At 44.5% G+C, this 26,872-nt stretch overlaps 1 protein-coding gene across 4 annotated transcripts in view; it reads left to right on the forward strand.

Annotated features, from left to right (window-relative positions):
* Positions 1–202: 202 nt before the first annotated feature.
* CPEB2 (cytoplasmic polyadenylation element binding protein 2) overlaps positions 203–26,872 on the forward strand; it is a 148,877-nt gene continuing 122,207 nt past the window's right edge. For 3 of the 4 annotated variants that reach the window (XM_068277562.1, XM_068277580.1, XM_068277572.1), the window contains exon 1: positions 204–1,516. In XM_068277562.1, coding sequence (XP_068133663.1) covers positions 659–1,516 — 858 coding nt within the window. In that variant the 5' untranslated portion in view covers positions 204–658. Of the gene's footprint in view, positions 1,517–26,872 lie in introns of all 4 variants that reach the window. The other variant, XM_068277589.1, reaches the window with a different exon arrangement.

The raw sequence follows: 26,872 nt of genomic DNA on the forward strand, positions 1-26,872 counted from the left end.
GATATGTCAGAGCACCTGCATGTACAATATGTCCATAATCCACTGCACCTCGCCTGGGTTTCGCTTCTGCCTTTTCCTACAGTGCAGCTAGCCTATGTCCGTGTAACCCTCTCCCTCCCGTATCAGGCTGCAGCCCAGCGCCTCCCTCTGCCTGTCAGCGGTCACGAGGGGGTTAAGCGTCCCTCTCTCTCCTCCACGTCCAGGCTGTCCCCGGCAGGGGTGAGGAGGGCGGCTGTCGCATGAATATTCATGAGCAGGCGGTGGCACGTCACACTGACGCGGCTTCCGGGCTTTTTAACGGGGCGCTGCAGCAATGCAGCCGGCATAAGGAGGAGAGGAGGGGGTGACAAAGGAGCTCGTATAGGGCGACACGGAGGACCCAGCAAGCGTCCAGGATTAAAGCACCTTCCTCAGCAAGCAAAGGACAGTCACCCCGGCAGCCTCCTCCCCGCACAGCGCTAAGAATGAGCCGGGCTTTCTTTTTTTATCATTCTTTTCTATACGTGTCGTTATTTTGTAACATTTTGTAACGAGATCTCCTAAGAATAAACCCTCCTCCCGTGTCTTGTACATAGAGCCTATAGATTATTATTATTAATATATAGAGAGATATATTATATATAGAGAGTATTATTATAAGCTATAGTAATATATTGGCATGGGGGATTACGGCTTTGGTTTGCTGCAGACAGCAGGGGGAGCTGCGGCTGCGGGGGGCACCGGCCTGTTTGGAGCAGCGTTTCGGGGCACCCCACAGTACCCTTCATCAGGTTTCCTGCAAGACGAGCTCCTCCTGGGGGTGAAGCACGGGGATGCCCTGCTTCTGGGGCACAAGAGGAAGGACTTCAGCCCCCAGGAGAGGGAGGCTCATCATCACCATCGCCAGGGATCCCCTAAAGCTGAGGAACTGGGTGTGGAGGCTCCGGACAAGCTGCTGCCAGCCTCCCCATCATCCTCGTCCTCCTGCTCCAGCTCCTGTTCGGTGGAGGAGGTGCCCCCCACCCCTGGGGAGACCCACACTTCTGCCTCGCCCAAGAGCAAGCTGCAGATGGAGGTGCAGGGGGGGCATCTGCTGCTAGGAAGCCCAGATCTGCCCAGCAACCAGAGCCCAGGAGGATCCAGCTCTTCTCCCTCCTCCCTGCCAGGCTTTGGCACCCCCTGGTCCGTGCAGACCTCGTCCCCACCGCCGCCAGCACCACCCAGCCAGCTGCCCACTGTGCCCCACCCTGCCAACCTCAATGCCCTGCAGAACCCAGATCCTGACAGCTTCTATCCTGGCATCCCCTCATCCATCAACCCGGCCTTCTTCCACAGCTTCTCCCCGGTGTCAGCCAACCCCTGCCCTGGCATGAACGTGCCTGGCTTCAGCAGCCCCTTCTCTGCCCAGATCAACATCAGCCAGCAGCAGCAGAGCCGGAGATCTCCAGTGAGCCCCCAGCTGAATCCCCAGCATCACCACCACCACCACCAGGCTGCAGCCTTCCTCCAGCAGAGGAACAACTACAACCACCATCAGGTAACCCCCATCTTCACTGCTCTATCTACATTGCTTTGTGTTTGCCATTTTACAAGCCTTTCCCATTTTATGCATTAGATTGTACCTTGCAAATGGCATATGGTGGCATTTTTTTTTCTTTTGCTGACTGTTCTCACAGCCCTGTCACAACAATGGCTGCAGAAGAATAATCCCGTCTTGTGATGCTATATTTCCACCTGTGCTCTTCACTGCATTCAGACAACCTTTATTTGCACATGTATTTATAGAGCAATGACATTTCTTTCTGTAGTAGGTGACAGAGAACATTGGCCCGATCACATCACCCACTGCCTCTCTTGAAGGCTCAAACTAATGCCTGGTACGCCCCATGCAATTTCACGCCAGATAGATGGTCCAACTGATTTCCGACAAGTCTGATCTGATTTCCGATAGTTTTTCTGATTGATTTTGTATAGCAGTGATCGGAAAATCAATCAGAAAAACGATTTGAAATCAGATCGGACCCATTTGGAAATTATCTATTGGACCATCTGGTGAGAAATTGCATGGTGTGTACCAGGCATAAAGACTAGCACACACCATGCAATTTCCTGTTGAATCAATGGGTTGTATCAATTTCCGACAGGTATGATAGGTTCCAGTCGGTTTTTGTGCAGTAGTGTTTGGAAAATCGGACCTGTCAATTGATTTGACCCGTCGATCTGATGGGAAATTGCAGGGTGTATATCAGACTTGGGCTGACTACACACAACGATTTTCCAAATTTAGTGGACAAGGTGGTACAATTGATTATTACTACACAATTGATTTTCTGATTGGGGAGTGATCAATCACATGTCGTTTTGAAGGAATGTTGACCTGTGTAAAGGTACCCATTAAAGGTACAATATTTTCATCAGGGCAATTTTTTGACACAATATTTATGATTGAATTGTCCAGAAAACAGTATTTGGTCAATGGGAAATAAATCGTTGGTCAATTGAAACTGATAATTCCTTCGATCCAAAAGTTGGATGTTATGGTCTTATCTGAAGAGACAAAACGACCTAATCGACCAATTTATGGAAACAGTCGAGAATTGCCTTCCAATTATCTTCAATTGTTAAAAGTACATCGATAAGATTGCATCTGATGAGAAAATTGTACTGTTAATGCGCACCTTAATAGGGTAAGCGGGGTGAGTACCGGGTAGTTACTGTACAATGTTGATGTACCATGTTGCTACAATTTTTGGGCTGTGGATCCCAAACCTACAAACTTGCGGTGAACATTTCATGCTCTTATTGCTCTATGTACATTTTGTCTTTGGTGGGAATCGAGCCTTGCGTCACAGTAAAGCTGCTAACCACTGAGCCACTGTTATGGGTTTGAGCTGCTTCACATTAATGTTCCTTATCATAAATGTAAACCTATGAGAAAGTAGCTGTCATGACCTTCTGTCAATACAATGAATAGCTACTTATGGGCCAGCGGTGGATGTGTTTGTGGCATGGTGCAAGGCTGTCTGTAATTGACAGCTAGTGATATTACTGTTTATATACAAAACACTAAAAAAAAAAAAAAAAAAAAAAAAAAATCCAACCTACTCAGTTAAACCTAGTGCACACATCCAGTTTTGATTGGCCAATTTTACTACTACCATGTAGTATGAGAGCTTCCCTACACAAGCTGTTCATGGCGTTTCAAAGGCTGTTGGACCTCATACTACATAGGGAGTGAAATTGGTCAGTGATTGGCCAATCAAATTGGATTTGTACACACCTTTGTTTCCTTTCTGGATAACAATTGGTTGTCGCCTTTAACACGTGATTCAATTCCCGAATGGCGATTGAAGATATGTAAAATGTTGGCTTCCAGCGCTTATTTCCTGATGTCTGTAGGCTGAGGCCTGGTGCATCAGTACGTTGTACTGATTACAATGAATTGTAGGCCTGTCAATGAGCATGGTGTGTTTTCTGAACACTGGCTTCCAGCATTGACTGTCTTATCAACCGCTGGTGCAGTGGTAGCAATTGCCTGTGTTTTTGTATTTAAAATGTACGGTGTGTTTTGATGTTAAGCATTGTTTCTTGTCAGCATTGGTGACAGTCCTACTCTCCATTTCTGTATGGGACAGTACCCACAAGGTGTTTGTATGTTCTCCCTGTGTTTGCATGGGGTATCATGCAGGTTTCTTCCCTCATTCTAAAATAAGACTGGAAGATTCATTGTCCCCCCCCCCCCCCCCCCCAACATTCTCCACAGACACTGACAGTGGCATTCAATTCTGAGCTGTACTGAGGGACAGTGACATTATACAGTGTACTGTGTAAAGTGCTGAAGAAAATGTCAGTGCTACATCAATTTGTAAAAATATATACTTGTAAAACTGCATTCTAGTCCTGTGCAACCCAGTAATGACTTTTACATCATATTACAGTAGACATAGACAGCAAACTGACCACATCTCAGTATAAATGATTTAAACTAGACTGATAGAAGATCAGTAGTGCCAGCCTGTTTAATGTATGGCTTATTGAGCAGTGATGGGCCTTGATTACAGTGCAGTTGGTTGCTATAGCTATACCCTACTGGTAACTGCTATAGGAGAATCCATCCCAGTTCTTTGATTTGTGTTCATATGATGCCTCTGTGCGTTTTGTGAGAGCGTTTGTAGTACACAAGATGGTGTAACAGTGGCTCTTCGCAGCATTCCAATTCTGACAGTCTGCTTATACCCTGGAATTCCACTTATCCGATTAAATAGAATGAGTCTGTGGGATTTTCATGTCTCACAAGGCTTTCACTATAAAGGACATTTCTTCTTCTCCCCCACCCACTGCAGATATTGCTGCCACTTGACTTATTCGGTTGCCATTTTTGTTTGCTCAGGGCACACAGGATCTGTCACAGGACCACAACCATAGCTGCTGTTTTGTTTATGTAAATGCTGCCTCTAGTAAATAGATTTGTTTGGCTTGTTCAGTGTGGTTAGCTACTGTGCTTGGGGTTGTAGTGTTTCTGACTACCATATGCTAGATTTACATGTTTAACAAACTAGAGATCGGGTACATTGAATTCCTGAAAATGTATTAAAATTTGACTGGCCTTTAGATAATTTACACAGGGTGGTGGGGGTTTAGCAGTGTGATGCTTTTACATAGCCTTGTACAAAGCTAGCAATTAGATCCATGTTGAATCAGATTGTCTACTGGCATCTGATGAAATGACAATTCAAGTATGGCAGCATCCACCCAGGCAAACCATTGAGCTAGGCATACATGCTGGATGACCCTGAGCTGATCTGTACAGTGCACAACTGGTCTCTTGGTGACAGATTCCCCCCCCCCCCCCCCCATAGCGACAGATGCAGCACGTCTGTACAATGCTAAGAGATCAAACCCCAAACCCTGTGGACAACTGTAATTGCAAGTGTGTCCTGCACTTAATGCTCGGTGTACTTGATACAATCTGTAGTAAGCACTGTACACTGGCTCAATCACTATTGTTGAAAGAAAAAGATCCCCGGCAAATGCATGAAGTTGGCGCATGGTTGAATGAAACTATGGTATGACGACTGTCCGCCGATCGGCTCGCTAACAGAAGCGTGAAAAGATGGATGGTACTCTGTGCCAATAGTTGAGGCACTTTCTGCCTTTTTCTATTGAACTGTCCATTTTATTTAGGGCAAATAGGCAAACCTCTTGTTTCTGTCAGGGACTGTCACACCATATATTATGACGTAACCCAAGCAACCGGTATTAGGCTTAAAGGCTAGCTTGCTGTCAGCTCTCTAGGATGGTTTCTGTAGGCAACAGTTCCATGAGACATTGCTTCTATTTTCATAAACCGGCCCTTGTGAATCCACAATGGCCTGTGAACCTGAATAACCAGTATGTGCCTGTGAATAAGCTTAATGGTGTGTGGCGGAGCCTACTGCAGTGGAATAATTGTGAAGTGACTGTGAGAGATCGGTTTATATACTGGAGTGTGTGACTTTTTCAGTTTCCTCATCTTCTATATTTCCCTTTCGGTGATACAGAACGAGATGCGTTCAATGAACCACCTCAGAGAGGCTGCACAGTCCAGATGACAGGATATTTTTGGTGACTGCCACTAATAGACAGATTACCTAAGCTGCTGTAAGGATATAGATCCACTGGTTCACGCTATACATAGCTCCTCTGCTAATTAGCACAAATGGCTAGCATCTCTCTCTGGCTCCTGTTTCACTCCTTAGTGTTGGGAGTGGAGAGGCTGTGTCATATCGGCCATTGTTTTTATCTTATCTGCTTCTGGGCAGCGAATGACAGGGAGGCGCTTTGAATGTTTTGAAGCGTTCATGTACTAGTTTGTCACTTAGTCACAGCCTTGTGATGCAGCACCGCTGTCACAATTTATGACCATATGTTTGCAGATCTTCCCATTAAGATGAAAGTTCCTATAATTGCTTATTTTCCAGGGATTGTATAGGTGGGTTTCTTTGTTTGTTTTCAGCCTTCCTTTTTTAAAAATATATATTTCAGATATTTCTTCACATTGGTTTTCCTTTTTTCACACGGTTTTTATTTTTTTATTATATATATTTTTTTTTATGGGCAGTTGGCCTTTACCTGTATAGGGTAGTATTAGCAAAATCAGTGTTCGAGACACTGTAGTGACATTTAGTAGAATGCAATAAATTCAGGATATTCACTTTTTACAGTCATTTTCCTGGTTTCAACACTTCCTATAACTGTTGCATGTAACCACGCCCTCCCAGTGATGCTTAGCCTAGGCTGATTAGATATGCGGAATTCTCACCCCCAGAGCATTCTGGGAGACTTAGTATGTTTTGTATTGGCTTCAGAATTCTCAAACATTCTGCAGAGATCACCTGTCAGTATTGAGGGCAGGTTCCGCCGTAATTTCCAATAAGGCCATGGCACCCGTCGTGCTGTGGAGACGCAGCCTGAATTGCTAAGCAGTGTCATGCACAGCTATAAGGATTTGGGTGCATGCTGCAGCAATGCTGTCCAGAATGCTGTGCAGCCCATTATAGGTATAGGCAGTGTTTCCCCTGCCCGAATTGCCTGCGGGGAAACTGCAGATTTGGACCAAATTCGAGCATAATGGAAATGGGCCCTGCAGATTTTTCTGCTTGTGACACATTTGAAAGAGGCAATACGCAGACACTGACTAAATGATTTATAAATATTGTGGGGGGAAAAGATACATTTTTACTACAGTTCCTCTTTAATGCTGCCATTGTCATTTCACGGGCAGAAGGATCTCAAGACTCCGTAGAAACCTGGAAGAGTAGTGTAGCAGTTGTCCAGTTCAACCAATCACAATCCTTGTATCATTTAGCAAGTAAAATCTGAGAGGTTGTTACTGGCAGCTTTCTCCATGTTTGATAGCCCTGGAGTCTGCAGCTGGGCAGAGTGAAAGTGCAATATTTTAACCTATGCAGTGTGAGGCCACTCTGTAGTGTGTCAGCCGGTGGCAGGGAGACATGCTGGGCTTCGGCAGCGTCATAGACCGGGGGTGACTAAAGCAGGCCCCGGACACCTACCAGGCACGAGCCTGGGGTTTCTTTTAGATCAGGGGTGTCCAACTCAAATACAAAGTGGGCCGAAACTGAGCTCTGGGATAAAGTTGCAGGCCAACTTCAATGTCTAGTGGCCACCTCTCTCCCTTATATAAAGTGTCCTGGTGTCTAACACCCCCCTCCATCCCCTATACAGTTCCCTGGTGTCTAGTGGCCCCCTTTCCTTTATAAACCCTAGTATCTAGTGGTGTCCCCTCCCCATATGGCTTCCCTGGGGTTCTAGGGCTTACCCTCCAATATAGCTTCTCTGGTGGTGTAGGGTGGGCCAAAATTAATGCAAAGTGGGGAAAGCAACCGAGGGCCAAATCTTATAGCTCAGAGGGCCAGAGTTTGATATGCATGTTTTAGAAGATGATCTGGCTCTGCCATTGACTGTACAGGAAGCAGCATTGTGTAAAATAAGCCCTTCTTGCGACATGATCTGCCAGGCACAGGTGTTACATTTTCTCTTGGACATTGGTTGTGACATCTGTGCCTAGCTCTCATAGTAAGCATAAGGTACGCTTTAACTGACCAGCAGTTTGTTTAAGAAATGACGTTTCTGTAGAACTAGCAGTCTTTCAGGCCTGATTGACATGACTCTACCTCCCGGATTATCATCCGACGCCTTGTATGTTTGGTAAATAATGGTATGCCTGGAGTCAGAAGTCAGGAAGCTGTCTCTGCACCTGATCAGGTTATTAATAGTTGTGTATGGGTTTGTCCATACTTTGATATACGAGGGGCTTTTACAGTCCATTGCAGAGAGAGTAGTTCTCTCCGTCAGCACTGGGATTAAACAGCATTCAGAGCTTGAAACTGAACAAGGGAAGCAAAAGCCCTTAATTCCCTCATTGTTTTCCTTTTGCCATGTTTTGCTGAGGTATATTTTACATGATAGAGGCCGACGTCATGATCTGCTGATGTACACACACACAGTTAGAATTATCCTTGGTGGAAATGTCAGCTTTTTTTTCCTCCTCCTGCCTGTGTGACAGAGCAACTTGGCTCGCATATTGAGAGGCAGATGGGAAATCTATTATGTCATTCAGGAAAAGTTTATTATTTTTTTTTGGGGGGGGGGGGGGGTTCTTTCTCAAACCGGGAATAATGTTTTGAAAGCTGCCATTACCTGCGTGAAGTTAAAGTGTAGTGCCAGCTGGAAGGTTCAGCCATACAGCTTTAAAGAGGAACTTCAGCCTAAACAAACATACTGTCATTAAGTTACATTAGTTATGTTAATTAAAATAGATAGGTAATATAATCTCTTACCCACCCTGTTTTAAAAGAACTGGCAAATGTTTGTGATTTCATGGGGCAGCCATCTTTTTGGTTGAAAGGAGGCGACAGGGAGCATGAGACACAGCGCCAACTGTCCTGTGTGCTGATCACACCTCCCAGATGCTATGCAACGTGAATAACAATGTAGGAAATCCCACCATACTTAGCACAGCACTAAGGGAAAAAAGCCCGGGCAGTTTTCTTTGATAAGTGGAGCTTGGCTAAAAATACAGCTAAAAATGATGCTTTGGTAAGAAAAACAAAGTTCTGATGCTGTGAAACTGTTAAACACCAAGCCTTTTCAGTTCTGCTGAGTAGATTTTTAGTCCGGAGGTTCACTGTAAGTGACCGGTTATGAAATGGAATTGATTTTAATTGCAATTATTGTTTGGTAACTGTGGTTCGCAAGGCCTGTGTTACCACCTCTGACCCTTACTACTCCTTCCTCAAAGTTAGAGGTGGGCGAACAGTTTGGCTGTGTTAGCCGAACTGTTCGGGCTGCCCAATCTGTCATTTATCTATGCCTCTTACTACTTCCGGGTCGCAATGACCCGGAGTAGTACGTCTGCGCTGCCCGGCGGAGCGCGTCCTAGCGACGCGCTCCCGTTGCCGGGCACTTTCTGCGCATGTGCGTGACGTCACTCATGACGTCTCGCATATGCGCAGAAAGTGCCCGGCAACGGGAGCGCGTCGCTAGGACGCGCTCCACCGGGCAGCGCAGACGTACTACTCCGGGTCATTGCGACCCGGAAGTAGTAAGAGGCATAGATGACAGATTGGGCAGCCCGAACAGTTCGGCTAACACAGCCAAACTGTTCGCCCATCTCTACTCAAAGTAACTGTAGCCAAGGCTTGTATTATCAGTAGCGGATACCCCCTTTCCCATGAGAAATCTTTACCTTTTCTCAAATAGATCGAGGGGGGGTTTGTATGGCTGATATTGTGATGAAACCCCTCCCACAGAGTGATGCCAGGACCTAGGTCCTGGGAGTTTCCAGTCTGTGAACCACATAGCATTGTAGGAATTAACGTCTGTCTCCAACTGCTAAGCAACCAGTATTTCCTTCTGTGTATGTCTATATTATAAATGAATAAAACAAAAAATCTGAGCCTATAGCATTGTTGGGGGTGTGGTTATAGATAATGGCAGTTGGTGCTGTCGTGTGTTTGTCTGTCGGTAGTTAAAGGGAACCTGAAGCGAGAAAAATTATTTAAAATAAACCTATGATGTAGCTGCAAATGAATATTCCATACTAATCTCACCATCAGTTCCTCTCAGAAGCTCACTATTATCTTCTTACAATGATCCCTTCCAGTTGTGACCATATTTTGTCAGAACTGAAATATACCAGTTGCTGTCAGTTATATATCAGCAGCTGTCAGTTACAACTGACTGTGCAAGGTAATGTCCATGTTTTCCTATGGCTCAAGTGGGTGATATTACAGTTTAACAGTGTGCTGACCAGGAAGCTGTTAGGTGGTAATGGCCATTTTTAAAATGGAGGACAGAAAATTCCATAGATCACAGTGGACAAATGTGATGCAGGAGAGGAGAAAGAGATTGAGGCGTAGACTACACAGGAGGTAAGTATGACCTGTGTATGGTTATTCTGACTTTATTTTCAGTTCAGGTTCACTTTAAGATTGCATGCAGGCTCATTATGAATCAAACAATATGAAGTAAGTACATGGTGATATTCGTTTGGTTATCTATTCGATTGTGGCAATGAAATTGAGCTTGTTCCTTTGATTATTTTAGGTAAAAATATAGGATCAGTACTAGTGTTCCCAGACTTTGTTTAGAAGTCTCTGACTGACGCTGACAACCGTGATCATTCTGCGACTTCTGCTTGTCTTCCACACGAGCACCCCCCTGCCCCGCTGAGAACATACTACTTCTTGTCCCCTGGTTAATCCAGGGCCGTGGAGTCGGGGCAATTTTGGGCACCCGGAGTTGGAGTCGTTGATTTCATAAATGACGGAGTCGGATGATTTTTGTACAAAATCCACAGCCCTGTTAAGTATTAGACTAAGGAGTCGAGGAGTCGGAGTCTGAGCCATTTTGGGTACCCGGAGTTGGAGTCGTGGTTTCATAAACTGAGGAGTTGGAGTCGGAAGATTTTTGTACTGGCTCCACAGCCCTGGGTTAATCCACAGAGATCTATTTCCGGGCTCTGGTTGATCTCTGCGATCAAGATGTAAATGATTGGGCTATTTAATCTGCACATACTTATGGACAAGGTGTCCTATGTACCACCCTCACACCACAAGCTTCAGCGTCTGATCCTGGTGTGGACTATGCTCAGAACTCTGGCTAATGGTTTGGCTGCGGTCCATTTCCACTTAGGGATAGTACACACTAGGTCCGGAAACGTATCCGTGGCTGCGTTTTTCAGCCCTGATGAAAAACTGAGTCCCGGATACTAATGTTAAAAATAGCAGCCGTCCTCACCCAAGAAAAAAACGGATCCGTCTGCGTTTGCAGCAGGACTGTGGAGTCGGTCCAACAATCCTCCGACTCCTCAGTTTAGGATTCCACCGACTCCTCGACTCAGACTCATCTAATTTGCATATTACAATTTTGTTGATTAAGAGAATGTAACGTGAAATTCGTCTCTTAACTGCCAATGCTTAGGAATTTTACAAGACAACTGAAGTGAGAAGGATATGTAGATTACTATATTTATTTCCTTTAGACTAAAACTAGTCCTTGCTAAGAGTACTTGTAAATGGTACAAACCGGAACAAAGAACATCTATCAGGCCCTAGGCAATGTAACTGTGGGTACATGTAAGAATTATGTGCAGGTACTCTGCAGGAGAATGAGGGGATTCTTCCTCTATTACACATTCTTAATGCACAATCTGAACCAGGTTTATGGGTGATAGACAACACCTCTGTTCAATGTTCACAACATTCTCAGTGGATTCCCTGCAGCTCTGTGGGGAGTGCATATGTAGAGTATAGTACTACTGTGTAACAAAGTAAACCTGAGCCAGATGAAATTAAAGTGTTTTTTTTTTATTTTTTTTATATACATACCTGGGGCTTCCTCCAGCCCCCTTCAGGCTAATCAGTCCCTCGCTGTCCTCCTCCGCCACCTGGATCTTCTGCTATGAGTCCAGGTACTGGAGCCAGTCAGGCGTAGTGCGCATGCACACACTCCGGGAGCGTACTACACCTGCGCAGCACTATTGCGCAGGTGCAGAATGTTCCTGGCTGTGGAAGCGGCATGTAGCCAGACTGTGCTGACTGGCTGAATTACCAGGACTCGTAGCAGAAGATCCAGTTGGTGGTAGACAGCGAGGGACTGATTAGCCTGAAGGGGGCTGGAAGAAGCCCCAGGTATGTATAACACTTTTTTTTTTTTTTTTTTTTTTTATCAGTCTTAGGTACCCTTTTAATTTGTAGTCACCAAACAAAATTTTAACATATCAAATTATTTAATTTCATGAGCAAAGAGAGTGCATACATTTGCATAAACCAGCATCAACGCAGAATTATTTCCATCTCATTGACCATCTCTATTAGTGACACGGCTACAATTGAGACTAATTCTTACAGCATAGACGTTATTTAGTGTATATAAGAGATTCCTGTGTTCACATCATATATACTGTACAGTCACAATCAGATATGTATATCTGACTTTAAAAATACGCGGACTGCTTTATTGAAGCAGCACAAGTAACTAATTTTGATTGGTTTATTTCATTTTTGTGGACTGAGCACTGCTATTACTGTATATATACTGTATATACATTATTTTTAATGTCTATTATCTGAGAAATAGAACATTTTATTATTTTCTATTTTCATTTCAGTTACAAATTCATTAGGAGTCAGTCGGTTCTTTTTTCCCCCGACTCCAGGCACCCAAAATTGCTCCGACTCCACGACTCCGACTCCACAGCCCTGGTTTGCAGGGACCCGTTCTCAAAACCTGAACGGAAGGTCCGGATCTGCTGCATTTTCACGCAACGGATCAGGTCTGGTGGTACTTCCCCTGATCCCGGACTGCAGTGTCCGTCCTGCAACCGTGCCTAGTGTGAACCTAGCCTTAGAGGAACTGTAGTGCACATAATCTAATAAATAACATTGCTTATTTTTCACAATATTAATTTATATCTTGTCTGTTTGACCATTGTAAAATCTTTCCTCTCCCAGTTTTACATTCTGAAATGTATCACTGGTGATGACCTCTTTAGTTCTGCCAGGTGATGTGAACAGAATGTTAGCTACTTGAGGGTTCTATGCTTGCTTGGAGCTGGAAACAGCTGTTGTTTCCCACAATGCATGGAGGTTCACAGACAGGAAACTGTCAGGACCACCATGGTCATGCCATTACACTGTGGAAGGGGTTTCACCACTATCAGCCATACAGACCCCTCTGATCTATTTGAGAAAAGGTAAAGCTTTTTTTTATAGTAAAGAGGTTGTCTACTGATTGGTATGACGTTCAGTCCTGGGTTAATGTTCCTCTTTAAATTGCGTGACTCCAGGTGTGTCTGTGTGCGGCTTCCTGGACATCGTGCAAAATTGTACATAAACGCTTGTGTTTAAGATATGATTTAATGTGCGAACCTACATGGTGTCCAGATAAAGAAGCAACCTGCTGAACATGAAAAATCACCTTCACTGGAAATAGCCCATTTTACCAGTGCTGTGAAGTCAGTACAAAAATGATCCAACTCCTCCTCAGTTTATTAAACCACAGACTCCGACTCCAGGTACCCAAAATTGTTCTGATTCAGACTCCTCGACTCCACAGCCCTGAATTTTACTGGCCTGTGACCAGTTCTTAGCAGGGCTGTGGCATAGGTACAAAAATCAACCGACTCCAACTCTGACTCCTCAGTTTAGTACACCTCCAACTCCAGGTACCCAAAATGACTCCTTAGTCTAATTCTTACCAGGGTTGTGAATTTGGTACAAAAATCACCTGACTCTGACTCATCAGTTTATGAAATCACGGACTCTGACTCCAGGTACCCAAAATTACTCTGACTCCACAGCCCTGGTTATTAGGCCTTTAGTCTTTTTAGAGCTGTACCTCACAGTACACTATAAAGTGCAGAGAAATTACGTGGCCATGTCACATGAGGGTGGTTTCTGTGCGGGTGCCTATTAATGGTTCAATATTTTCCTCAGATGCAATCATTCAATCAGATTTTTTACAATTGTACAGAAAAACACGCAGTACGGAAAAAATTGCCAAGAACAAGTCTATGGTCAATTAGAATACAGAATTTTGACGCTGGAATATTGGATTTTTCAATGCTAGCTAAAGAGAGGCCCAAATTGACCCGTTTATGGGAGCAATTTATAATTACCTGTCAATTGTTTACAATTCTGGAGATCTGATCGAATCGCATATGAGGGGAATAATTCACCTTTACACTGTGTTCTTGTCTGTCCTAAATTGTAGTGCAATATAGATGAGCCCAGAGGGTAACCTAGCTACAAATCTGTGTTACAGGCCTCAGGCACACAAACCTATAGAGAGGAGGAAATGTAGTATTTAGTGTAAATGTAAGAACATCATATGAAGTAAAGCAAATAATTCTTCCCAGAACCACTAAAAAAAAAAAAATCATTTAGAATAGAGCCAGGAGTTCCGCTAATGTAGTGAAAGCAAAATGGTTTTTGACTCAGGATGATACCATTCATTGGCTAACTTGGAGATCAATAAAAAGTAAGCTTTCGGCTAATAAGTCTTCTTCAGACTTGGTTGCAGCATATCTGGAATATATTCCTGATATGCAGCAACGAAATCGGTTCGAAGACTTTTTATTTATGTGCAAGTTAGCCAATAAATGATATTATCCTTATGCAAAACGTCTTGCTTTTACTGATTGGTTAACACGGTACTACTGTGTCTACTGTGAGAGAATGGCCATATCCACCACTCTGTGTCTCTGCTTTCCTGTTCTCACCTCTCTACATTCATCCCTGTGAAGCCATGCATGCAGTCACTAGCAGTGCGCACCGAGGCACACATCCCCCACAGATGACTATTATCTGGCTGCTGCCTTGGGACATGAGTGGAGAGGACACATGGGGCAGCATACAGTCACACCCGCTGTCTCTGTGTATAGTGCAATGAAATGTTGACAAATGTATCCTGTCAGGACTGCCTCTTTGCCTGTAGTGGGAAGTTCCTCTTCCACCCTTTGGCCCAGATAACCTACTGATATCAGTTTTTATAGGACTAGTGACAAAAATGTGATTATGAATGCATGTGCAGCATAATGGGTGGTAATTGGGACTTGCTTGTTGCCATCTAATTTCTTTTTTTTTTTTTTTTTTGTGATCTGTAGATTTACTCATCATGTGAAATTAAGGAATAAGGACAGGAAGTCTGCCCCTTCCATACTTGCTTACTCTATTCTATGTGGAAATGACTGTTGTACCCTGAGATGTCTTCCAACTTATCTCTACAGTGCTGGTTTGTAAATTAAACAAACTTATGGCTGGTTGGCATTGGCCATATGGCTTCCCTGGTGCACTAGGGCTTCATCTCCAGTATAGCTTCCCTGGTGGTCTACAGTGGGCCAAACACAATGCAAAGTATGAAATCCACTTGGGGGCCAGATTTGACCCACGGGACGGAGTTTGACATGTACTGTATGCTCTAATGGCTGGTACAGTATGTGTCACCCAGAACAATCAATGAATGTGTCATGTGACCGCTTTGGGGTTGATTGTGGTACAGACTTGCATTTTGGCTACATCTGAGCAGCCAGTGTTATCCTATGAAAAGGGGAGAAGCGAGGACGGGTTGTGGGCACCAGAGCAGGTGGTTATTAGTAATGTCACCCTTATGACCTGGTAGATTGCCAACATGGTCATCAATTTTAGGACACCTGTACTGATTGTTTTTGTCCATAACTTAGTGTACCTCCAGTCTCTCAGGTACATACTGTTCTGTGTAAAACCTCACACAGACATAAAATGTCCTTATTGATTGCTGCTTAGCCAATAGGGCAACATGTTTGGACACTGTGCAGACCTGCTGTTTGGATATCGCTATGGAAATGGGAGAAGGAGGCAGTGCACAGTCGAAGTGTTCTTTTTTTTTTTTTTTTTTTAGTGACCGATACCTGTTCGCTATCCTAATATGGCAGATGAGTGGCATACATGGGGGGGGAGAAGCATCTGGAGAAAAGGGCACAGGGAATTGCCTCCAGTGGAAAATCGCTAAAATTAGTATTTTGATAGGAAAATATCCGTAATATTTACCAATATTTTACTATGGCTAAGCCTAACCCTACTGTCACACAGAACACCATGGTGGTGTGCCTAACCCTAAATCCCCCTCCTGCTACTCTGTGCCCCCTATGCAAATGCAATGCTGCAGTTTTGCTTTTTTGCAAACCCCCGTTGCCCATGATTCTATCGGGCGCCTCTGGGCACCAATATTTTACACTCTTGCAGTTAATTGGGCCCCTGTGGTGGCCAAAATTTACCACCTTTGACGCAAATCGCAGCCATTATGAAAGCCGTGATTTGCGGCAAATTTTACTTTCTTGCAGCAAAATGTGGCTTTTATTTATAGGTGCCTATGGCGGTGCTGTTTTTTCCAAACTTGCTTCTACGGGGTTGTTTTTTGTTTTTTACTGCGGAACTATGGAAAGGATATAATACCATGAACATGTTTCAGAGAGAAGACCTGATACTACTGGGACTGTGCCCTAAGCTGTGTCCTATGTTGGTTGCACACAATCATGATGCCCAGGGGAGGTCACTGTGCAGTCTGGTCTCCTTATTTGGTGGTCTGTACACAATGCAGAGCTGCCCCCAGCATTATCCCTCCTGTTGTCCTGTGATACTCATGATAAATGAAACGCTGCTGCAGCCTGTGCAGATCTCCTGAAATTCCAGAATAAAAACACATGACAGTGCTGCTTTGTCCTGTTCATGTTGTGCGATTGTGAACACTGACTAGAAAGCCGTATGAGATCACAGCGCTCTGTTTGCATGTGTTGCTGACTGTCAGAGCAAAGCTGGTGGTTTTTGCATTATGCATGCTGCTAAGCGAGCTTGTCATATGATGTGCTGGGAGCTCTGTACTTATCCTGCAGCTCTTGAGTCATCTTTGCACCTCCCTGCCGATCATCACTGCAGTGCAAAGAACAATCTGCTGCCTTTTAAGCCTGTACAGCGGCTGAGTTCAGGATTGACACTGCAGGCTTTAACCCTTTAGCCATCGTTGCGTTCCAACACAAAAATAACACAGTATCTTGGTACAATTACTATTATAAAAATGAAAAAGGTCAAGGTTAAACAAACTTTTAAAGTTAACGTATATAATATATATGTTATGGCCAGAACTCAGTCTGGCTAGGTTGGCCAGGTAGGTGCCCCCAGTATAGGTAGGTAGCCAGCTATAGGTGCTCCCCAGTATAGGTAACCAGTATAGTTGCCCCCAGTATAGGTTAGCCAGGTGTCTCCAGTATAAGGTAGTATGCAGCCACTGTACATACGATACAACTTCCTATCAGATTTCCCAGCATTCGGACAGGAAATTGCGTTGTGTATTCTCCGCATAAGAGCTGACGGTTTAGTGCCATGTTTGATTGCAGAGTTGCTTATTTTGTCAGATCAGTCTGGGTAGCTCAGGCTGTGATGCGCCTGTTTGTTTTGGTTTCATCCTCCTCTTGTGAAGTGCTGACAGGCCCTGTCCACCACATGCAGAAAATGCTGTCATAGCAGTTTTTGCTGCTAAGAACTACCAGAGATCATTCTGACATTGCGGGAGCATTCGTTACGGTTAAAAGCAAAAACTGTTTTGTGATGTGGGCTGTCATCTTGTGGTTTTCCAGATGAATAGATTTTTTTTTTTCCTCCCCCTTCTTTCACCTGTAAGATTGTTAGGTGGTTTATACTTGCGTGTACTGAGGTTGTGATCAATACTGCAGTATACTTGCATTAAGGCCAGTGCACACGGGCAACTGCCGGGCATTACACAGCGACTTAGTCAATGCGTTTTGCAGGAAAGCATTTGATGGCTTTCTGCGGCAATCAGCTTTTTTCACCCCTGCAGGGTTATACAGACGCTGCGGTTAAGTGACCTTGGAAGCTGCATGTTGCAACCAGGGCTGTGGAGTCGGTACAAAAATCCTCCGACTCCTCGACTCTGGCCCCTCTAATTTGCATATTACAATCTTGTTGTTTGAATGTATGCAACATGAAATTTGTTTAACTGCCAACGCTTAGGGCTCTTTCACACTACAGGCAGCGGTGAAAGGCTAAAACGCTGCGTTTTGGCTGCAGGCGTTTTGAAGGCGTTTTAACGCCTATACATTACAATCAATTGTAATGAGAAACGCCGCGGTAGGCCCAGAAAAAGCGCCTGGGAGCGTTGAAACGCAACGCTCCAAAACGCGGCGTTTAGTGTGAATGGTAAAATGAAAGTCTATGGACTTTCTTTTACCTAGGAAAACGCCAACTTCGGCCGTGGCGTTAAAACGCCGAAAAAGCCCTCTGGTGTGAAAGGGCCCTTAGGAATTTTAAAAGACAACTGAAGTGAGAAGGATATGTAGACTGCCATATTTATTCCCTTTAGTCATGGACTAAAACAAGTCCTTGGTAAGAGTACTTGAAAAAGGTACAGACCTAAACAAAAAACATTTATCTGGCTCTAGGCAATGTAACTGTGGGTACATGTAAGAATGATGTGCAGGTACTCAGAGGAAGAATCTTCTCATTCCCCTGCAATTACACATTTTTCAGGTACAATCTGAACCAGGTTTATGGGTGATAGACAATACCTCTGTGTTCAATGTGCACAGCATTCTCAGTGTAGTCCCTGCAGCTCTGTGGGGAGTGCATATGTAGAGTATAGTACTACTGCGTAACCAGGGCTGTGGAGTCGGTCCAAAAATCCACAGACTCCGACTACTCAGTTTAGGATTCCTCCGACTCCACGACTCCGACTCCTCTAATTTGCATATTACAATTTTGTTGATTAAAAGTATGTAACATGAAATTCGTCTCTTAACTGCCAACGCTTAGGAATTTTACAAGACAACTGAAGTAAGAAGGATATGTAGACTACTATATTTATTCCCTTTAGACTAAAACTAGTCCTTGGTAAGAGTACTTGTAAAAGGTACAGACCGGACCAAAGAACATCTATCAGGCCCTAGGCAATGTGACTGTGGGTACATGTAAGAATGATGTGCAGGTACTCTGCAGGGGAATGAGGAGATTCTTCCTCTATTACACATTCTTCATGCACAATCTGAACAAGGTTTATGGGTGACAGACAACACCTCTGTGTTCAATGTGCACAGCATTCTCAGTGGATTCCCTGCAGCTCTGTGGGGAGTGCATATGTAGAGGATAGTACTACTGTGTAACAAAGTAAACCTGAGACAGATGAAATTAAAGTTTTATACATACCTGGGGCTTCCTCCAGCCGCCTTCAGGATAATCAGTCCCTCGTTGTCCTCCTCCACCACCTGGATCTTCTGCTATGAGTCCAGGTACTTGAACCGGTCGGGTGTAGTGCGCATGCACACACTCTGCCGCCAGGAGCATACTACACCTGTGCAGCACTATTGCGCAGGTGCAGAATGTTCCTGGCTGTGGGAGTGGCATGCGGCCGGACAGCGCTGACTGGCTGAATTACCAGGACTCATATCAGAAGATCGGGGTGGTGGAGTACAGCGAGGGACTGATTAGCCTGAAGCGGGCTGGAGGAAGCCCCAGGTATGTATAAAACTTTACTTTTCATCCGTCTCAGGTACCCTTTAATTTGTAGTCACCAAACCAAATTTTAACAACATATCAAATTATTTGATTTCATCAGCAAAGGGAGTGCATACATTTATATAAATCAGCATCAGTGCAGAATTATTTCCATCTCATTGACCATCTGTATTAGTGACACAGCTACACATCAGGCTTTATTCTTACAGCATAGATGTTATTTAGTTTATATAAGAGATTCCTGTGTACACATCATATATACAGTCACAATCAGATATGTATATCTGACCTTAAAAATACAGGGACTGCTTTATTGAAGCAGCACAAGTAACTCATTTTGATTGGTTTATTTCATTTTTGTGGACTAAGCACAGCTTTTACTGTATATATACATTATTTTTAATAACTATTATCTGAGAAATAGAACATTTTATCATATTTTCTATTTTAATTACAGTTACAAATTCATTAGGAGTCGGTGCATTTTTTCCCGACTCTGACTCCAGGCACCCAAAATTGCCCGACTCCACGACTCCGACTCCACAGCCCTGTATGTAACAAAGTAAACCTGAGACAGATGAAATTAAAGTTTTATACATCCCTGGGTCTTCCTCCAGCCCCCTTCAGGCTAATCAGTCCCTCGCTGTCCTCCTCCGCCACCTGGATCTTCTGCTATGAGTCCAGGTACTTGAGCCAGTGTGGCGTAGTGCGCATGCACACACTCCGCTGCTGGGAGCGTACTACACCTGCGCAGCACTATTGCATAGGTGCAGAATGCTCCTGGCTGTAGGAGCGGCACATGGCTGGACTGGCTGAATTACCGAGACTCCTAGCAGAAGATCCAGGTGGCGGAGGACAGCGAGGGACTGATTAGTTTGAAGGGGGCTGGAGGAAGCCCCAGGTATGTATAAAACTTTTTTCATCTGTCTCAGGTACCCTTTAATTTGTAGTCGCCAAACCAAATTTTAACAAAATGATTTGATTTCATGAGCAAAGAGTGCATACATTTGCTTAAATCAGCATCAACGCAGAATGATTTCCATCTCATTGACCATCTCTTAGTGGCATAGCTACACATCAGGCTTTATACTTACAGCATAGATGTTGTTTAGTATATGTAAGAGATTCCTGTGTACACATTATATATACTGTACAGACACAATCAGATATGTATATCTGACTTTAAAAATACAGGGACTGCTTTATTGAAGCAGAACAAGTAACTAATTTTGATGGGTTTATTTCATTTTTGTAGACTAAGCACAGCTATTGCTTTATATATAAATTATTTATGATGACTATTATCTTAGAAATAGAACATGTTATCATATTTTCTATTTTAATTATAGTTTTAATTCATTAGGAGTCGGTGCATTTTTTTCCCAACTCCGACTGCAGGCACCTAAAAATTGCTCTGACTCCACAGCCCTGGTTGCAACCAGGGTTGGCTGAAATGCCGGGAAAAAAAACCGGAACGTGGAGTTTGTGCAGAGGGTAAAAGTACAGAACAAGCGCTGCCATTTGCTTGAATAGGTAGCATTTAACTGGCGAGCGTCTTAGCCGGCGGAAAATGACCCTCAGTTGCTCAAGTGAAACTGCCCTTACTGTGTTTTTTATATTCCATCAAATTTTTCAAAGTTATAAATGTTATTTTTTCATACACCTGTATGATGACTCTTAACTGCAGGTTTCTTGATTGAGTTCCAAGTAGGCCTGAACGATTTTTGGAATTGTAATTTTGTTCAACCATTTTCGCTTCACAACGATGGATCAGCACACTTGATGGGTAAGTATAAGTGCTCAGTGTAGGTAGCAAAGTATAGGTGCTCTCAGTATAGTTTAGCCAGCTATAGGTGCCCCTCCCCACTACCTTTAATGTATATAGGTCAGTGATGGTGAACCTTTCTGAGGCCGAGTGCCTAAACTACAACTCAATATCAACTTATTTATCACTGAATGCTAATGGGGGGATGGGTGTGGCCATGACATTGTATGGGCGGAGCTAAGGTAATGCTGTAACAGCGAAGCATAAGAAAGCAGTGTTTCTGCCATGATGTGATGAATCAAGGATTCGCATCATGGGTGTGCAGAAACAGTGTGATGCTATTAGTATACCCGCCGTAACCCCAAAGCAGCAACTATAGCCAACTATGACCATTAAATAATAAATGCAGCAACAATTACCCCAGGCGACAGAAAATAAACGCAATGTGGGCCACATTTTAGCAGAAAATAAATGCAGTGGGCCACATTTTAGCAGAAAATAAATGCAGTGGGCCACATTTCAGCAGAAAATAAATGCAGTGGGCCACATTTCAGCAGAAAATAAATGCAGTGGGCCACATTTCAGCAGAAAATAAATGCAGTGGGCCACATTTCAGCAGAAAATAAATGCAGTGGGCCACATTTCAGCAGAAAATAAATGCAGTGGGCCACATTTCAGCAGAACATAATGGCAGTGGGCCACATTTCAGCAGAACATAATGGCAGTGGGCCACATTTCAGCTGAACATAATGGCAGTGGGCCACATTTCACCAGAACATAAAGGCAGTGGGCCACATTTCACCAGAACATAAAGGCAGTGGGCCACATTTCACCAGAACATAAAGGCAGTGGGCCACATTTCACCAGAACATAAAGGCAGTGGGCCACATTTCACCAGAACATAAAGGCAGTGGGCCACATTTCACCAGAACATAAAGGCAGTGGGCCACATTTCACCAGAACATAAAGGCAGTGGGCCACATTTCACCAGAAAATAACGCAGTGGGCCACATTTCACCAGAAAATAACGCAGTGTGGGCCACATTTCACTTGCAAAAAAAGGAATTTACTCACCTGACAAAAGTCTCCTCCCGGCCGGCCTCTGGCACGCAGCTCCCTGGACGATCCTCCTGCAGTCTCCCGCGCTGAAAGGCAGAGAGCAGGGCTACGAGAAGATGGCGCACGAAGCCCTGTACTGGAGACACAAATAGTCTCCAGTACAGGGCTTCGGACGCCATCTTCCCCTAGCCCTGCCGGAAGACTACAGAGGCTGGGGCGGGGCTGCGGGCTATGAACTGGCTCGGCGTCTAGTAGACGCTGCGGCCAGTTCATGCAGGACATAGCGCAGCAGCGATGGTGTTCCAGCAGATTTGGCTGCGCGTGCCGGGTCTGGCACACGTGCCATAGGTGTGCCATTCATGATATAGGCAGAATATGTACTATACTATATAGTCTCCACTTTGCTGCCACCTGTACCTGCTCTGCTCTCTCTCTCTCCCGGTCTTTCATCCATAAAGTACCGTTCACCACCACCGCGCAAAGAACCACTTGTGAAAAGGCAACGGGTGTTTGCCCAGTAACGGCAGGGCCTGTAACAGAAAATGAACGCAGTGGGCCACATTTCAGCAGAAAATGAACGCAGTGGGCCACATTTCAGCAGAAAATAACGCAATGTGGGACACATTTCACCTGCAAAAAAAGGAATTTACTCACCTGACAGAAGTCTCCTCTCCCGGCCGGCCTCTGGGACGCAGCTCCCCGGACGATCCTCCTGCAGTCTCCTGCGCTGACAGGCAGAGAGCAGGGCTACGGGAAGATGGCGCCCAAAGCCCTGTACTGGAGACACAAATAGTCTCCAGTACAGGGCTTTGGATGCCATCTTCCCCTAGCCCTGCTCTGCCTGCCAGAAGACTATGGAGGCTGGAGCGGGGTCTAGTAGACGCCGCGGCCAGTTCATGCAGGACATAGCGCAGCAGCGATGGTGTTCCAGCAGATTCGGCTACGCGTGCAGGGTCTGGCACGCGTGCCATAGGTTTGCCATCGCTGATATAGGCAGAATATATACTATATAGTCTTCACTTTGCCGCCTCTGGTACCTGCTCTGCTCTCTCTCCCGGTCCTTCATCCATAAAGTACCGGTCCCCACCACCGCGCGAAGAACCACTGTGAAGAGGCAATGAGTGTTTGCCCAGTAACAGCGGGGCCTGTAACAGGAAGTGATATCACATCACTTCCTGGCCGCCGTCGTTACTGGATAACGCTTGACGCCACTTCACAGTGCGGCAAGGGGGATTGGTACTTTATGGAGGAAGGGCCGGGAGAGAGTAGAGCAGGTACCAGCAGCGGCGCAGGAAAAGCGCTGTAAGACCGTAGCTTTGATGATCTCAAGATAGTCTTGCCCCTGATCACCATTTTGTGTTTTTTAAAACCGAAAATCGTTCAGCCCCAGTTCCGAGGGTGCCGGTTTTGGTCCTGTATAGATCCATTGCTAACCTACAGGATAGCAACTCGACTTACTATGGAGAGGGATGTGTGACAACATGCAGCGCATGACAAAATGACTTCCGGATGGTAGAGTGAGGAGGAGTGCGGAGCTTTCCATAGTAGGTTGGACCTCGATTAAAATCTAGTATGAAGTACAACCAATTTGTATACAAATACTCAAAGGGAACCTGAAACAAGAAGTATACGGAGACTGCCATATTTTATTTCCTTTTAACCAATATCAGTTGCCTGGCAGCCCTGTTGATCTATTTTGGCTGCAGTAGTGTCTGAATCACATAAAAAACAAGCATGCAATCTTGTCAGATCGGATGATGATGTCACACGCCTGATCTGCTGCATGCTTGTTCAGGGTCTATTGCTAAAAGTATTAGAGGCAGAGGATCAGCAGGATGATTTTGCTTAAAGGGAAGGTTCAAGCAAAATAAAAAAATGAGTTTCACTTACCTGGGGCTTCTACCAGCCCCATGCAGCCATCCTGTGCCCTCGTAGTCACTCACTGCTGCTCCAGTCCCTCGCTGGCAGCTTGCCGACCTCTGAGGTCGGCAGACCGCATTGCGTACATTTTTACGCATTCCCGCTAGTGCAGGAACATTAACACAAACATTTTTACGCATTACTGGTTCAATGCGTAAATTTTTACGCGTTGAACTAGTAATGAGTAAAAATGTATGTGTTAATGTTCCTGCACTAGCGGGAATGCATAAAAATTTACGCAATGTGGCCCGCCGACCTCCGAGGTCGGCAAGCTGCCAGTGGGGGGACTGGAGCAGCAGTGAGTGACTACAAGGGCACAGGATGGCTGCATGGGGCTGGTAGAAGCCCCAGGTAAGTGAAACTCATTTTTTTATTTTGCTTGGACTTTCCCTTTAAAGGGGAACAGAAGTAAGGGGTATACGGAGGCTGACATATTTATTTCCTTTTAATCAATACCAGTTGCCTGGCAGCCCTGCTGGTCTATTTCTCTGCAGTAGTATCTGAATAACACCAGAAACAAGCATGCAGCTAGTCTTGTCAGATCTGACTTTAAAGTCTGAAACATCTTATCTGCTGCATGCTTGTTCAGGGGCTATGGATAATAGTATTAGAGGCAGAGGATCAGCAGGGCTGCCATGCAACTTGTATTGCTTAAAAGGAAATAAACATGGCAGCCTCTATATACCTCTCTCTTCAGTTCCCCTTTAAAAGGAAATAAATATGGCAGCCTCCCTATACCTCCTGGCTTCAGGTTCTCTTTAATTTGTAGCAATCTCTATTTCAATGGGAGTGAGTTAGACCGCCTTTATACTTGTACCTGCTATTTCTAGCCGCTTTTTCCCACATTGTCTGCGTTTTGGAGTTTTTTGCATCTTTAGGTTCCAAATCTATTTTATTGTGTTTTGAGGTGAATTTTTATGAAATGAAATAAATTAATGAACCTCACATTTGCATTTCCTATTGGCTTGTGTTGTATACAAATTACATGTCTAGTGTGAAAAAATAAAAAATGCATGTAGGCAGTATTTTTTTTTTTTTTTTTTTCTTTTGTTTTTAATGCAGAAGATTTGCACAACGCGGGTCAAATGCCATGTCATCGACTTGCATAATTGCAGCACACACACACACAATGAAAATGCAATGCATCTCATATTGTGCGACAAAGGCTCAACTCTCTTCTTCTGAGAATCAGAAATCTTTATCCTAGATAGGGGTACAGACAGCTACAAAACCCCAAGAGATTCTAAACCTTTTCCACACCATCTGCTTCAGAAATATTTCTTTCTGCAGTTGGGTCTTTTATCCGGTCCATAGCAATAAATTGCCAGAGTGAGATGTATTCCGGCATGGTTCTGCGCTTCTGTCTGTTGTCAATAGAGATAGCAGCGTCTAGGTTTTCATTTTTCTGTTTGGCTGAAGCTTTACAGCCAACAGAAGTGATCCCCCTGCAACTGTGCAGCCTGAAATAAAGGCCTGATGATCTCTTAATCCCCACATTAATTTTAGTTACTGTTGTAAATTAATCACTCTCCCCCCTCCTGTGTCAGACATTTGTCTGTTGCTTTCACTTTGGGCCGGTGTTCAACTATTATCCATACAAAGCCAGAGAGGCTTAACTTTCTCTCCTTCTGCTTTGGCAGCCTGTCACAAGCTAGAGAGCAGCCGGTTATCACTGGTAAGAGGTGTACAATGGAACTGCAGGACGCCCCCAGCTTTCTTCTTACCAAAGTCTCCATAAACGTACATTATCAGCCAAGGAAGTAGATTACCTCATAATGGGGTTCATTCACAAGACTTACCTCATGAATTATATCCTTCATATACTTTTATTCATGTAGTGCCGACATATGTACAGAGTATATGGTCTTGTCACTAACTGTCCCTCAGAGGAGCTCACAATCTAGTCCCTACCATAGTCATGTCTATGTATACATTGTGTAGTGTATGTATCTTAGTCTAGGGCCAATTTTTTAGAGGAAGCCAATTAACTTATCTGTATGTTTTTGGGACGCAGACCCCAGGAAAACATACTCCTTGCAGATGTTGACCTTGCTGGGATTCGAACCGGGGAACCAGTGCTGCAAGGCGAGAGTGCTAACCACTATGCAACCGTGCTGCCTACCAATTGATTTATAAAGCGCCAACATATTCTGTAGTGCTGTACAAAGTAGGAAAACAAAGAAGGGGTACATAATGATACAGACAAGGGTATACATCAAATATGGACACTGGTACAAAATACAGAACTGGTGATTACACTGACAGATGTAACATGATGAATAAAATGTATAAGAGAGTGCAAGCTACAACAAGAATAACCAATTCCAAGACACAGAAGGGTGAGAGAGCCCTGCCCTTGTGAGCTTACAATCTAAAGGAATGGGGGGCAAACAAGAAATGGGGAAGTATTAACTCACAATTCTCTCCTTTACCTGTCTTTAAGCTGCGTACACACGATGGACATGGGTCTAGTGTGTGAACACCGAGGGATAATGCTGGGTACACACTGAGATTTTCTGGACGATTTACTGTCAGAGCGATTATTTCCAACATGTCCAATCAGCTTTCTGATCGATTTCCGTTCCCTTCAATAGGAAATCGATCGGAAAGCAGATCGGACATGTTGGAAATAATCAATCTGACAGTAAATCAGCCAGAAAATCTCAGTGTGTACCCAGCAAAACCGTGGCAGGCGTAGTGGATAGCACTGTAGCTTTTCAGTGTTGGATCCCTGGTTTGAATCCCAGCCAGGGCACTATCTAAGCAGAGTTTGTATGTTCTCCCCATGTCTGTGTGGGCTTCCTCCGGGTACTCTGGTTTCCTCCCACTGTCCCACATCCCAAAAACATGGAGAGGTTAATTGGCTCCCCCTATAATGGCCCTAGACTATGATGCTTGTGGTAGGGGGTCGGGGAATATGTAATTGACTTTAGCTAACTGGCACTTATAGCAGCTTCTAGCTGGCTGGTGATGTCACAAGTGCTGACAGGCATTTCCCATCGTCTTCTATGGAGGTCAGATCTCTGGCCAGTGCCACCAAAATGCCTAAAGCAGGAGTGGTAGCAGAGCCAACCAGTGCCAGGCT

Source organism: Hyperolius riggenbachi, chromosome 1 (genome assembly GCF_040937935.1).
Source record: "Hyperolius riggenbachi isolate aHypRig1 chromosome 1, aHypRig1.pri, whole genome shotgun sequence".
NCBI lineage: Eukaryota > Metazoa > Chordata > Amphibia > Anura > Hyperoliidae > Hyperolius > Hyperolius riggenbachi.